The following is a 14,827-nucleotide window of genomic DNA, read 5'->3' as shown; positions in this document are numbered from 1 at the left end:
TGGTGGTTAAAATATTATAAATAATGTATTTATTTGCAAAGTGCCTGGAATTTTAAAAACGCATTGAGGACAAAGCACAGTATTATTATAACATTCTTCCATATATTACATGGAAGCACATATATACAGCTAAGCAGACAGAATCCTGTCACTTCTCAAAGGGAAAAATTCGGTCAATGGCAAAGACCCTACACTTTTAAACTTTCCAACAACTGAAACAAAGCAGGACAAAAGAAATTTAAAAAACCCACAAACTGTACCACTCTGAAGACCCATATGGGAATTTCAAGCTGGGGATCGCTGGTGGCCAGGTGACAACACGATCATGACCGGAAAAATAACTCAATGCCAAAATCTTCTTGTGGTAGGTCAGCAGCATCATTTTTTACATGAAAATGACATTTCATCTATAAGGCAGAACCAATGTGTTTTGTTTGAGACACAACATTTATACAGATATCAGAATTACAGTGAACTAAGTGAAAGTTGCTTTGAAGGAATCTACACAGTCAACAGTATAAATGAGGCTGGGAGTGCACACGTGTATTTAGTCCATTGAAAAATACTAAGACAAATGGTATTTTATAATATGGCTGGGAAAAGCTGTTTTTTAACCTTGAAAAACCTACCATATTCCACATTATATATTCACAGCATTAGCTCTTTTAAAAATAGAAACTCCTGAAGAGAACAGAATCAGAAAACCAGAGGGCCTAAAAACTGTAGTACATCCTCTTTACAAAACACATCATTTTCCATTAATACATAAAGTAGATCAAAGCCTCTAATAGTAATCTATAACCGTAAAGAGTTGATGTGTATTTCTTTTTCTATGCATATCTTTATATTAATGAAAAAATGTACCCTACCATATAAATATTTTTTCCACTCAATAATTATCTTGAACATATTAGTTTGTGATTAAACTTAATACATTTCTTAAAGGAATAAAAAAAAAAACCCCTCCATAGTTTAACATTTCTTTCTTATCTGAAACAGGTTTAAATAAAAATAATTTAAGCTTTCACACTGTAAAATAGTAAAATGAATCTAAACTTCAGAATACGCTAAATTTAGCATCTTAAAATTTAAAAAATAAGGAGTCTAAGGGCTCTAGGTTGGAAAACCTTTTTCTGAAAAACTCGACCAAGAGGATAAGAGGTTCATTTCCATCTTAATTTGTGCTTCTAATCACTCTGAATTCCACTTGCAATGTAGACAGTTAAGAAAAAAATCAGCTTTAAAAACCAATTCTCGTCTTTAAACGCACAATCTTCGGAGCCGCACAGAGCGTCCGTATCAGCAGGCTCCTCCCGCTCCTGGGGAAAACCCTGCCTAATATTTATAACGTTATGACATACTGTAATACTCACAAGGTGGTTGTAGAAGTATAAACACGACTGGCGTTATCTGATTGGCTGCTGGTGATGTAACACCCATGTCAATACTTCCCAGTGAACGCACGTGTTCGACCTTTTATTTAAATTTCCATTTCATCACAGCAATAAGACACTCGGGGCGGTGCATTTTCTGTGAAATGATGACCGCCTGGGGCCCGAGGTGCTGCTCGCGCACACAATGCATCCGACGACGAGGTGTCCGTGCTCGGCACCTCCTCGCGTGAAAGGCACCGCCTGGTCCAGTCTTTGTGCAGGAACAAAATAAGTTCACTTCCCCGGGCACCGCCGCCTGCCCCCAGCCAAACGCCGGGCTGGAGCGCAGCTGCCACCGGTGGCACAGTTATTTGCAAAGTCCCAGGTGAACTCGTGGCGCGGCCGGGACAACGCGCGTCCCGGGCGCGGGGAGGTGCGTGCGGCCGGGCGGCGGCCCTGACACTCGCCAGCTGTCCGGCCTCCGCGCAGCCCGGCCCGGCCCGGCCGCACGCGCCCGCCCCTCCCCGAGACCCCCGGCCGGCCGCCCGGCCTTTGTCCCCCCGCCCGCGGCCGACTTCCTTCCCCCCGGCCGCACCCCCGCCCCCAGGCCGGAGCGCCGCCCGGCCCCTTTCCCGGTCCCCTGGCGCCCCCACCCCAGCCGGCCCAGCCCAGGCCCAGCCCCCTCCCCCCGCCGCCCCCACCCTCTCCCCCTCCAGCGGTTACTGCTACCCCGGTGCATTGTGGGCGCACGGTCCGTTGTTCATTTGCCATTCGACCTCCGCCGGGGCCTGGTCGGACGGAAACGCTCCGCCGGCTTTATTGTCGGCTCGCGATGTGGCGGCGGCCGGCCGCGTAGCGCGCCTCGGAGCCGGCGGCGGCGGCGGCGGCGGCGGGAGTCGGCGGCGCGCCGGAGGCAGGCTCGCCGGGGGAGGCTCGGTGTGCGCGCGGCTGGCGAGCGGGGCAGCGGCGGGGCGCCCGCACTCCGCCGCCTCGCAACTTCGGAGGCCCCGCGCGCCCGGCTCTGCTCGTCGCCTCGCCGCCGCCGCCCCCTTCTCCGCGCGGGACGCCGCCGGGGCGCCGCGGGGCGGGGGCGGAGGACGCGGGGGCGCCCGAGGCGGCGGCCCGCGCGGAGGAGGCGGCGGCGGCGGCGGCGGGCGCGGGCGGCGGCCCCGGGCGCGAGCGCGGGCCGGGCGGCCGGGCGGGAGGGCGAGGGCGAGGGCGAGGCCGGGCCGCGCGAGAGCGGGACGCCGGGGCGGGGGCGCGGCGGCGGCGGCGGCGGCGGCGGGGAGCGCGCGGGCCGGAGCACCGGGCGGCGGCGGCGCGCGCCATGTCGTTCAGTGAGATGAACCGCAGGACGCTGGCGTTCCGAGGAGGCGGGTTGGTCACCGCCGGCGGCGGCGGCGGCGGCGGCGGCTCCGCGAACAATAACGCCGGCGGGGAGGCCTCGGCTTGGCCCCCGCAGCCGCAGCCGAGACAGCTCCCGCCGCCCGCGCCCCCGCAGCCCGATGGGCGGGGGGCCGACGAGGAAGCGGAATTGGAGGGCCTGGAGCCCCAAGCCCTGGAGGCCGCCGCCGGGCCGGCCGCCGACGACGCCAAGGAGGCGCTGCTGCCCCCGGACGCGGGGGGCCCCGGCTCGCTGGGCGGCGGCGGCGGCGCGGGGGGCCCCCTGCTCGCCGAGAGGAACCGTCGGACTCTGGCCTTCCGCGGCGGCGGCGGCGGCGGGGGGCTCGGCAACAATGGCAGCAGCCGCGGGCGCCCCGAGCCCTCGGCGTGGCCCCCGAGGCATTTCAATGGGCGCGGGCCGGCGGCCGTGGAGCTGGAGCTGGACGCGCTGGAGGGGAAGGAGGCGATGCAGGACGGCGCGTCCCTGAGCGATAGCAGCGAGGACGAGGAGGAGGGGGCGAGCCTGGGCGACGGCAGCGGGGCGGAAGGCGGCAGCTGCGGCAGCAGCAGGCGCTCGGGCGGCGATGGCGGGGACGAAGCGGAGGGCAGCGGCGTGGGAGCTGGCGAAGGCGAGGCCGTCCAGCAGCTCCCGCTCGCGCGCCCCAAGTCCCTGCTGCAGAAGCTCCAGTGCTCCTTCCAGACCTCCTGGCTCAAAGATTTCCCCTGGCTGCGGTACTCCAAGGAGACTGGCCTGATGTCCTGCGGCTGGTGCCACAAGCCCCCCGAGGACGGGGGAAGCGGGGACCTTCCCCAGGTGGGGCACGATGAGCTGTCGCGAGGCACCCGCAACTACAAGAAGACTCTCCTGCTGAGGCATCACGTCTCCACCGAGCACAAACTCCAGGAAGCCAACGCCCAGGTACAGTAGGTCCTGCTCGCGCTTTTCAGGTCTTTCAGGGAAAGCGGTTATCACCTAAAACCACTTTCCCGGGCGGAGGCATCGTTCCAGGTGGGAGAGGCGCGGGATCTTCTGCGCGGGGCTTTAGAAAGGCTGGGAGCAAGTTTCCCAAAGTTATCTGTGCCGCGGGTGGGGAGGGGCATGCAATGGCAGTTTTCTAATCGTAGCGCTGAATTTCTCTTACATTTTTTTTTATAACGTAGTTTTCTTTGCCCATCAGATTAAATCAAAGGGAAAGTTTAATAAAGCGAGGTTGAAGGTTTTCACCCTAAAAGATTGATTTTTGCGGTCAAAAGTTTTATTAGCTGTGATTTTAGAGAACTGCCCTGTGTTCATAGTTTTTTAGCGTGCCGGTGGAAGTAAAAGCTGGTAACTCTTTGAAGAATGAGTGAGACAATTTCGTTAACCTTTGACTCCAGCCCTTTCAGGAAAACATCCATCCGAGAAAATTTCTATCAGGTCAGGAAAATGTGAAATGTGAGAGTAGTATGTAAATGTAGAGGAAGCTGCTTGGATTGACAGTCCTTTCTCTTGTGAATAATTTTACTAAATTCATCTCCCTTGAACTTCTTGTTGAACTTTCTTGCATACCACAGGCATGTTTTTGGTAAATTACTGCATTTTCTTGTTTCCTTCTACCCAGATTTCTGTGCTGAGTTTCTGTAATCTTCCCATTTTCAAAACGTTTCTTACAAATGCAGTTGACTTTAAATTTAGCCTATTAGAAATGTTTAACGTGAAGTTGTCTCGAGTGGATGACTTAGACTGGTAGGGAGTATATTTACCGAACTGCTTGAGATCGTAAGTCCTTAGTTACAAAACAAGTGAGCCATGCTTTAGCTCTTAGTTCTTATAATATTTCCAGCATGAAGGTGGTAGTCTTACCATTTTCGTAATCCCTTTTCAAACCAACCAGATATTGATCAGTCCTCCTTTTAAGACTTTTAAACAACCTGTGGTGGTGGGTGGAATTCATCCTTTTGTATTGGTAGCCAGTCATTGGCTTTAGAAAGTCAGCTTTCAGATATTAGTCCCTCTGTGTTTTTATTGGAGTGATCTTTCTGCTCAGAACACTTATACTGGAGTTACATTGTCCGATAACTCCGTACCACAGAAGTTCCTCCAGAAGTTAAGGCTTTAAAGCAGAAGGTTATTTTTCCCAGTGGACAATGGCGATAGTTTTTGTACAAATTTTAGTTGCCTAAGCCTTAGAAGGAAGGTCGCTTAAAGATAGAAGGCCCAGAAAGGTTAAGTAAATTGTGCTAAGTCTAGAGTCCTTGGTGACAACTGAGACTAGAGCCTATAAGGAATGTTGTAATGGAAAAAGAAAGGATTTTGGAGTAAATCTGGGTTCAGATCTCAGCTTTCTGCAATTAGTAGGTTTGTGAGCTTGGGCGGTGGAGTGAAACAGAACTAACGTTTCCTTGTCTTCCGTATGCCAAACACACATTTGCCTTACTCTGCAAGGTAATTTGTTCCCGTTTTACAGAAGAGGAGGCTGAGGCTTTAAAGGGTTAAGTAATATCTTCTTGAAGTTGTTTAGTGAGATGATGGAGGTGGGGGATTTGTGAAAATGGAAGTCTGCTTTTCTAAATAATGGTAGGTTGGTATTTAGAAAATTTTAAGAAGACAGTTGGAATGAATTTTCTTAGTATTACAGTGGACCAGTTACTCTTATCAGCATGTTCTCTCCCTGTAGGCAAATCTGAATGGGAATGCAAATTATAATTAGCTGCTTAGTGAACCTGAAATCAGAGGAAAGGGAATTAGTTGGACAACCTCATAATGGACTTGGTGTGGTGTCTCCTTCTCCCCTGGGCGCATATCTGGAGCAGGAAATTCATTCCTAGGCAGAGCCCTTCCTAACCTTGATCTCTGTATTATCCCTGCCTTCCCCTTGGTCCCCCTGAAACGCCCTTTTTATAGGTACAATCTGCAGACCGTCTAGCTCTTACCACATGCCTCCATTAGACTGGAGACAGTGCAGTATAGGAAGTCCTGGTTGTCTGAGGCAGTCTCTTGGTTCCCTTGATTGGATTTTGGATGTTTCCACTCTGAATTGATCCTAATCATGTCTCTGTTTTCATTCTAACTAACCTTAGTTTGGGGTGTGACTGTGCTGTTGACCCCAGGTACCACCTACGTAATCTCTTTGTCTTATTAGAGTGAGTGACAGTTTCAAGAACTGACTGACTTCTTCCTTTGGGGAGGGTTCAGTCCCTTTTTTCCCTCGCCGCTCTGGAGCCTTTGATCACCTGTAGGAGGCAGTATAACACAGTCTGTAAGAGTCTCTGAAGGTTTAAGATTAGGGGGACCTGAGTCCTAATCCTCTCTACTTGGCAGGCAGATGAGTTAACTTCTGGTTTCCTCCTGTATGCAAAGTATGTATGCCAGCACGGAATCACTTGGTAAATGATGACCACTATCATCATCGTTAGCTAGTTTTGTCGTAGATAAGTCTCCTGTAACAAGATTTTGTTTGTGTGGCCTGGTACGTCACGTCTCAGTGTTACGGTTTTGTCAGTTTGGAAGTCGCTTTATCTCAGGGACTCTTGATTCTAGAGCGCAGTCTGGTGCTCTTTTTCATACGCGCAGAGTCTTTAGCCATCCAGCTCTTTGAACATCCTGAGACTTCCTCATCATACTTGCAATTTTTCTCAGTGGCATAAAGAATATCTTGCATTAGTTTTCTCCTGCCTTAAAAGTATTGAAATGAGAGTTCTGAAGTTCTGCAGCGAGAATTCAGTCTGAGGCCAGGGATAGTTCAGTCCCTTCATTTCCCGCACACCAACCCCCCTTTTTTTTTTAATTTTAAGAACACCTGTTTTTTGAGAGGAGTTTGGCCGTATCTTAGTCTGTCACTAAGAGTTAGTTTTATTTCTTGTGCTTTCTGTAAGTAAGAAAAGTCCTTTTTCATTGATTCCATGGGAGTGACCAAAACATTGTAGCACACACTTAAAAAGTTTGATGTTCTGTTAATCGGATGTTGGTTGCTAAGGAGTGCTCATGGGAGAGTGCATAAACATGCTTTCAGAATCTGTTCTGAGCCTTCTGTTTCAGAGAGATCCCCGTCTGCTTCATAAGGATGTAAGGGACAACATACATAGTTTTTATTTTGTGACAACTAACTGTCTGCGTAGAGTCAGGTTCAGTGATTAGCTCACACAGGATTTGACTGTTGGCCCGAGGGCTTTAAAATTGCCTTAATAACAGTGATTGCCACTGTCTTGGTTTAGATCACTTTCCACCCAGTTAGGAAATTTTCACAGTCTAAGTGACGCATTCTGTCAACTCTTTGCAGTTTACAAAACCTAAAACATGCACTCAAATGTATTGTTATAAATGTACTTAACCTTTCTAGACAGTAGATACTGAATTGAGATGTGTGATCTGATTGAAATTACTAATTGGAATATGTTGATGTCAGCAACTAAAGCAAAGGTGAGACAGATCTAACACTTTTCTTTGCATTCGGCAAAAATAAAGCTCAAAGATTTGTTTTTAGCAATTTAGGAAGAAAGTCCAAAAAACTCTTCACGAAGGAGAAATAGGTGTTAAAGATGAGCCTGTGGCCCATTAAGAACCGTTTTGTGTAACTGTATAGGTTCTAACATTCACTCATTGTGACTCAGTAATAGCTGGTTCATTTCCCTTGTGTTTTTCAACTTTTTAGTAGTGTGTCTTTGACTGTACCTTATAGTGCGTCTAGGATTGGCTTCTTTTTCCCCCTTAAATTTCCTTATTAGGTACCTGCAAGGCACCGGAGAGAAACATATAAGTAAGACATTTTCTCTGCCCTCAAGGAAACTTGTAGTTTAGTGAGGAGAGACAGATATGACACCAAAATGATAGGTGCCATGTTAGAAGTAAGTTCAGGTCACAGTGAAGACACTAAAGGAAGGAAGTCATTGACTGACTTGTGAAGGCTGGGAGAAGCGTGTAGAATTGGCTCCCGAACTTAATTGTGTTGAATGAATAGGTGTTGAACAAGGAGGAAAGGGCATTCCAGGCATTGCAGTTGGAAGCAGCATGAGCAAAATAGATACTGATGTCTTGGTTTCTCTGAGAAGTGGATAATTTGGTTGCTGAGCAGGATGATAAATCAAGTTTGGGGGCCAGCCCCGTGGCCTAGTGGTAAAGTTCAGTGTGCTCTGCTTTTGCGGCCCACGTTTGGTTCCCAGGCATGGACCTACACCACTCATCTGTCAGTGGCCATGCTGTGGTGGCAACCCACATACAAAATAGAGGAACATTGGCATGGATGTTAGCTCAGGCCAAATCTTCCTCAGCAAAAAACGGCAACAAAAAACCCCACCAGAATCAGGTTTAAATAGATAGACAGACTCCAGGTAATGAAGATCTCTTATCGTGCTAAAATGAATGTATTTTATTTTGTTAACCAGTGAGCACACTAGCAGTTTTAAGGAAGGGAGAATTATGGTGACATACGATGTGTTTCTGTTTAGAAGCACCTGTGTAGTGTGTGTGTGGGTTTTGAGGAGAGAGTGGGTAGTAAAGCCTATCTTTGCCATCCAAAATTGGCTGGATTTTCTAATCACCTGAAGATTTCCGCCCTAGACCTATGGAATCAGAGTTTCTGGAGATGGTACTCAGACTGCAAGAGAAGATGCTGACACTGAGGGAGGTCATAGAGGTGATCGGAATCCTGCAAAGGAGACCTTCCGACCTTCCTGTCCTCTTCTGACTGTTAGAATTTGTCAGTACCACCAGCAGGCATCTATATGGCATCATGTTTGCTGTGGCCTTGTTTGTCCTCATTCTAGAAATTCAATTTGTTTTTTTCTAAAATTTGGATTTGAAAGTGGAAATTGATGTTTTTGTTTTTCCAATATACTGTTTGAGTGGGTTGTGGCAACAAAATAGTACAGACTTTTATGTTTTTCATGCTTTCAGTTTACACTTTGATGTTTGTGTTGGAAATATCTTTTTGTCTGCTAATCCACTTATCAGAAGAGGACTATAGTTCTGGATAGGGAAGTAAATACTAATTGTATTTTTGGTTAAATAGCGTTGTCTTATCCTTTATGGATTGACCACAGATGAGCTCCCTGTTTGCGGCCGAAGTTCTCTCCCCCTCAGAAGTGTGGGGAGACTGGGTGGTGGTCTTATCTAACTCCCCAAGCTAGAAGGCTGAAGGCCCTGTGATTCCACCCCCCCCCCCCCCCCCGCTAGTTAATTACTCGGGTTCTGCTGATTTTACCTTCCAAATATTTTTCCAGGCTCTGCCTCGCCATCCCTCCCTCCGTTGACATTATCCGCCTTCCCTGGTTAAGGTCCTTGTTTCTTGCAAGTATGTTGCACTGTTACCAGTCGCTTCCCCTGGTCACAGTATCTCTAGTCTTAGTCCCCTGATGTTAATCCTCCGCTTCACTGCCACAGTCATTTTTGTGTCTGCTAATCCAGTCAGATCACTCTGTTCCTAAAGCTCTGTAAGGCACCTACCTCAGTGGTTCTTAATCTCGTGGGGAACTCCGTCTCTTGATAATCTGATGAAAGCTATAGACACTTACCTCCAAAAATATTCATAAGTGCATATTTGCATTTCTTGGGCTTTTTTTTAGATCACCTTGAAGTTCTTTCGTAAATCTGGAATTGTGAGGATGCTGTAGACTGTCTTGGTCTTTTTTCTCATGCTGTCTCGTGGGCTTAGAATGCTCATCCTCCCCTTCCACTCTCTCTCTTTTTTTTTTCAGGAAGATTAGCCCTGAGCTAACTACTGCCAATCCTCCTCTTATTGCTGAGGAAGACTGGCCCTGAGCTAACATCCGTGCCCATCTTCCTCTACTTTTTATATGTGGGATGCCTACCACAGCGTGGCTTTTTGCCAAGCGGTGCCATGTGCACCCCGGGATCCAAACTGGCGAACCCCAGGCCCCCAAGGAGCGGAACATGTGAACTTACCGCTGTGCCCCTGGGCCGGCCCCATCCCGTTCCACTCTTGCATCCTTTAAGGCTCTGTTCAGGTCTTTCTTGCAAAAAGCATTTCCCCCACCTCCAAAAAACTGGATTAGATACACCTCTCTCTGCTTTTGTAACACGCTTATGCACTCTTTGGTACCTTGAAAGTCTTGGCTGCTAGGATGACTTCAGTTTGGGAACTGTACTTACTTATTTTGGGTCCCCAGTGTTGAACCTGTCTAAAGTAGGCATTCGCTTAATGCTTATTAAATAAATGAGTAAAGTCAGTATTTTTTGAGCTTCAGCAGCTTTTTCCTCATGAGTAAAACGTTTACATTTTTTAGCCTTTCTGAAATAAATTTGAAGATAATGTGTTATGAGGTTTTTAACTAAATAGACACCTTTCTGTATTGTCTTAATTTGGGAAGGGTTAATTCTAAGACGTCTTCCAGATCTAAAATTATTATTTTATTTATAGGTAATCTTCACAAATAAAAGCATTGAGGACTTTTCATACTTACAGAATCTCCAGTGTAACAACATTGTCTGATTTTAGAAGTCTGAATGTCCATTTCCTTAAAATCTCCTTGTTTAGCCAGTTTACACTAATGTCTGGGCTAAATTGTGTTTTCATTTTTGGGAAAAGGAATAGAAAAAGTTTCCCAACATTTGAAAAGACCGGCTATGGAAATAGTTAAACCTTTTTGTCAGTATATTTTTTACTTATCAGTGATATCTCAGCTTTCCAGTAGACGTGGAAGTTAAAGAAGGAGCCAGAGACAGAAATGACTTGAGTTCTTTGGGACTTGCTGTAAGATTTGAGAACTAAGAATTTCTTAGTTTATTTGGTTCAGCAAATAATATTGGCAGTTTATTTTAGTGCTTTGTGCTTATTCAGCTCTGTTTCACCCAAATCCTCAAATAATACTCCCCTTGGAGAGTACATAAACTCTTGACTTGTAAACCTTTCATTGCGAAGGACATATTTAATAGTTGCTACAGAAACATGGCATAGTGCTCTAATCAGTAGTGAAAAAGAAGTTGCTGGTGTTGCTTGTAACAGCGGGAACATTACTGTTCGTACAACAGTAACGAGCAAAAACAGTGGTTGAACAGTTGGTTTGATTCGTATCGTTTGTGTTAAAATAGAATGGGCAAATATTTTGGTGGATACACTTTTGTCTGAGTTATTTTTAAAAATTAGGACGTTTGGTCTGATAATGGCAGAGAATTTCAGAAATTGGGACTGGCCCAGAAAATTCAGAACACAGTGACCGTAGCCTAAAGTGACTGACTACAGTTAGACGTGGCCACCTCCTTAAAAGTGTTTTGGACTGCTTGATGTCTACACGTAAGGCAGTTCTTGACTTGCAAATGCTAATTCACTGCTCCCACAAACATTTCATGATGTGCTGCCAAATTTTGATCAGTGCTTACAGTTTCTGCCCTTCGGAGCATTCGCACTGTTAAAGCTGTATCTGTCGGAGCTTTGAAGCAGGTGAGCTTTGCTGTGTAGGTACGGCACGCATTAGCAAAGCTTAGTTTCAGGCCTACCTTCAAGAAAGATTCCTAGTTCAAGTTTGGAAATTTCTGTAGTGAGTAGAAAGCATAAGGAAATTAGTAAAGTCTTATTGCTAAAGTCTCGTAAAAGGGAGATCAAGTAAACAGTATGATGCTTTTATAGAAAATTACACTGTAGCAGTAACGATTATAGCGTTTTCAGTATTGGTTTAGTTCTTTATTCACACAAGTCCTAAACATTTTCATTCCCCCTTGCTAAATGGTTTGAAATTTCACAACATACTGGTTTATATACAAGATCTAAGGTTAAAACGTTTTTTACCTCACTTCCCTTCCTCCACCCCTCAAAATCAAAAATGTGGGACTTAACTCATGAATTATTTGTTTTGATGATTTTACTCCAACCTTGGCTGTCACTAGTTTTTGCTAAGGATTGGGTGTTGTGGTGGGAGGAGAAAATAGCTGATGTAGAGCGTGGGGCGTTTTGGTGTGAGAGTGTGAGAAGGTGGAGGAAGGGTGTTAGAGTATGAAGGCGCTATACAGTTGGGTCCCCGGGGGTGATAGGACTGCCACGCCTCAGTTGGAAATGACAAAGAAATTCTCTACTTTCTGTGCTTCGTTCAGTAGTGATCAGATACCCCAGATTTGCAGGCTTATCCCGACTGTTCCATTATCCCTGTGAAATACTCAAGCGTCCTGAGATTCTGATATTTGGGTTCTTTCAATTGACTTCTCATATCTGGAAGCAGAAAAAAATTCTTGGATGGACCGTGTGACCTGGTTTAGTTTCAGAGAATTGGGATTATTATATGTATGGCCTCCTGTGTTGAGAACTCGGCGTTAAACCTAGTATTTTTGTAATTTAGCCATACTCATGATGGAGTTGAACAGTTTGGGGATTGTTTAGGAATCTCACCACCATTTAGAATATTGTTTCCATGAGAATTCTTTTGCAGTCCTAACAACTGTGTTCTCTACAGCCTTCTGTTTGTTTCCTAATTCCCCCTCCCTCTCTTCTCCTCTCCAAGCACATCAGCCCTCCAGCATTTTTACAACATGGTATGCATCTTTCCATGTTTTTCCCATGCTCATATACTTGTAGATCTGTGTGTGTGTGTTTCGTTATTTTATAGAAATGGCCTGTATTTAAGTTAATATTTTGTATCAAGGAAAATATGAATTTTTAACAGCCAAATAAGGTTGCCATTTTCAGTCATCTTTTCTACTAGGAAAATCTAAGCAATTTTTCTATTAGAAAAAAATGATTACTTGAGTTAACCTAGCTAAGTTATTAAACAGTGTGCCGAGCACTGTTCAGGGTGCTGAGGGAACATACATCTCTGCCTTTAGGAGCCTTAATTAGAACATTCTAGGACTGCTTTGCAGTAAGAAGACTCAGGGATGATGACTTGCCCAAGGGCGTGCAGTTAATAACTGGTACAGAAGTGTTCTGAAATCTAGATCATGCTCCTTCATTCTCACTGTTGGAGCACACAACCTTTATTGTTTTATAGGAAATTGCCCTAACTTTAGTGATGCTAAACAGAACTGTAAGGAATACTTGTAAGATTGATAGGAGGGAAAATTATAAGCATTAAGAATTTTGAGTTCAGGAATTTTTGCCTTACCGTTAGTATTTATGACCCTAAAGAGAGAAGGCATTTTGAAAGTTGATTGGGAAATTATATAACTGGATATTCTTGTAGTTGAAGCACATTTTCCTGTTAGGGTCTTAACTTTATCTCTAGTTAGACTTAATTAACTTCATTGACCTAAACTATTTGATTCAGTGTTTGCCAAGACTAAAATTTGCCTTTTTAATGGGGTTAAATGGGATGAGATGCTTGGCATATTGTAACTTGAATATTTTAAGTTCAGTCATAAAGACTGCTGCTTTCCTATCAGCTAAAGAGATGAGGCAGACTAATTTGATTCCTCTAAATGGAAGTTTCCTTTATGTAAGAAGATGCCCATTTTATTTTAATTTTAAATAATTCTCAATCCATGTTCTTAGCTGGTATTTGAAAAGAATGACATGATACATGTTGTTCTTTAAAGGAAATCCTGCTGATCTCATTCAGATGTGTGTGATTTTTCTTATACTAGCACTGGCTTGCACCGAGCTATTCACTCCTTTCCTCTGAATATTTGGGATCGTGAACATTTCAGTCTCAAAATAGAGAATGATTACTAACAAGTTAGGATATTTGATTCATGCTTTTTAAGAAGTTATATTGATGATATTTGTTTTCCTTGGTTTGGGGGCTTTAAAAAGTAAGTAAAATTTAATGTTGGTGTTTTCCATCCACTTGCAGGAGTCAGAAATGCCGTCAGAGGAGGGGTACTGTGACTTTAATAGTAGGCCAAACGAGAACTCTTATTGCTATCAGCTTCTTCGACAACTGAATGAACAGAGAAAGAAAGGTATTCTTTGTGATGTCAGCATTGTGGTGAGCGGAAAAATCTTTAAAGCTCATAAGAACATCCTGGTTGCAGGCAGCCGTTACTTTAAGACTTTATATTGCTTTTCAAACAAAGAAAGCCCTAACCAAAACAATACTACCCATTTAGATATTGCTGCAGTTCAAGGTTTTTCAGTCATCTTGGACTTCTTGTATTCTGGTAACCTGGTGCTCACAAGCCAAAATGCCATTGAAGTGATGACAGTGGCCAGCTATCTTCAAATGAGTGAAGTTGTTCAAACTTGCCGAAATTTCATTAAAGATGCCTTAAACATAAGCATTAAATCAGAAGCTCCAGAGTCTGTAGTCGTGGACTATAATAATAGAAAACCAGTTAATAGAGATGGTCTGCCTTCATCACGGGATCAAAAAATTGCCAGCTTTTGGGCAACACGGAATCTTACCAATTTGGCAAGTAATGTAAAAATTGAAAATGATGGTTGTAATGTCGATGAGGGCCAAATAGAAAGCTACCAAATGAATGACAGTAGTTGGGTCCAGGATGGTTCACCTGAATTGGCTGAAAATGAATCTCAAGGTCAGACAAAAGTTTTTATTTGGAATAATGTGGGATCCCAGGGAATTCAAGAGACTGGCAAAGCAAGGAGGAAAAACCAAACTACAAAGAGATTTATTTATAATATACCACCTAATAATGAAACGAATTTGGAAGATTGCTCAGTGCTGCCGCCACCTGTTGCCTATCCGGAAGAAGATTTGTCGTTCATCAAGGAGGAACCAGGTAAACATTGCGTATCTGAGGGTATCTCTTCACTTTTCATTCCGGGGCTAGTTGGATATAGTCTTGAAGTATAATTTTTAAGTATTTTTTTCATTATATAAGTAAGACTAAATTTGCATGCTATAATAGAGGGGGGGAAAAATCACTCAAACAAGCACATAATTTTGGTGTATCTTAGTTTTTTCTCTAGGCGTGTACATATACATATATATATATATGTGTGTGTGTGTGTGTGTGTGTTTCTCAAAGGTTGTGTTAATAATCAGGCGTTTGCCCATATTGTTATATGACATGTGGACTCCATATATAGTTCTTTGACTTTTCCGATCTTTAGCCTTGGTGCCCACTTTTTTTGTACCCAGTGCTGGAAAAAGTGAAATCTTTAGTTGTCGTACATAATCAATTTGTCATTTCAGAACCTTTTTGATCCCTAGTTAACATTCTTTTTTTGTGTGATTAAATCCCATTT

General features: G+C 44.8%; 1 protein-coding gene and 1 long non-coding RNA gene across 2 annotated transcripts in view; one reads left to right on the top strand and one right to left on the bottom strand.

The window, feature by feature from the left end:
* Window positions 1–367: 367 nt before the first annotated feature.
* Window positions 368–1,896, bottom strand: LOC139085008 (uncharacterized). The gene is made up of 2 exons (XR_011542959.1): window positions 1,374–1,896; window positions 368–407 (listed from the first exon to the last, which is right to left on the bottom strand). It is a non-coding gene; the product is annotated as an uncharacterized lncRNA (long non-coding RNA).
* Window positions 1,897–2,591: 695 nt separating this feature from the next.
* ZBTB10 (zinc finger and BTB domain containing 10) overlaps window positions 2,592–14,827 on the top strand; it is a 36,812-nt gene continuing 24,576 nt past the window's right edge. The window contains exons 1-2 of the mRNA XM_008540282.2: window positions 2,592–3,675; window positions 13,470–14,358. Of these exons, the coding sequence (XP_008538504.2) occupies window positions 2,701–3,675; window positions 13,470–14,358 (1,864 nt within the window). The 5' untranslated portion in view covers window positions 2,592–2,700. The remainder of the gene's footprint in view (window positions 3,676–13,469; window positions 14,359–14,827) is intronic.

The sequence above is a fragment of the Equus przewalskii genome, chromosome 8, assembly GCF_037783145.1.
Source record: "Equus przewalskii isolate Varuska chromosome 8, EquPr2, whole genome shotgun sequence".
NCBI lineage: Eukaryota > Metazoa > Chordata > Mammalia > Perissodactyla > Equidae > Equus > Equus przewalskii.
This window is presented reverse-complemented; position numbering and strand designations above follow the sequence as displayed.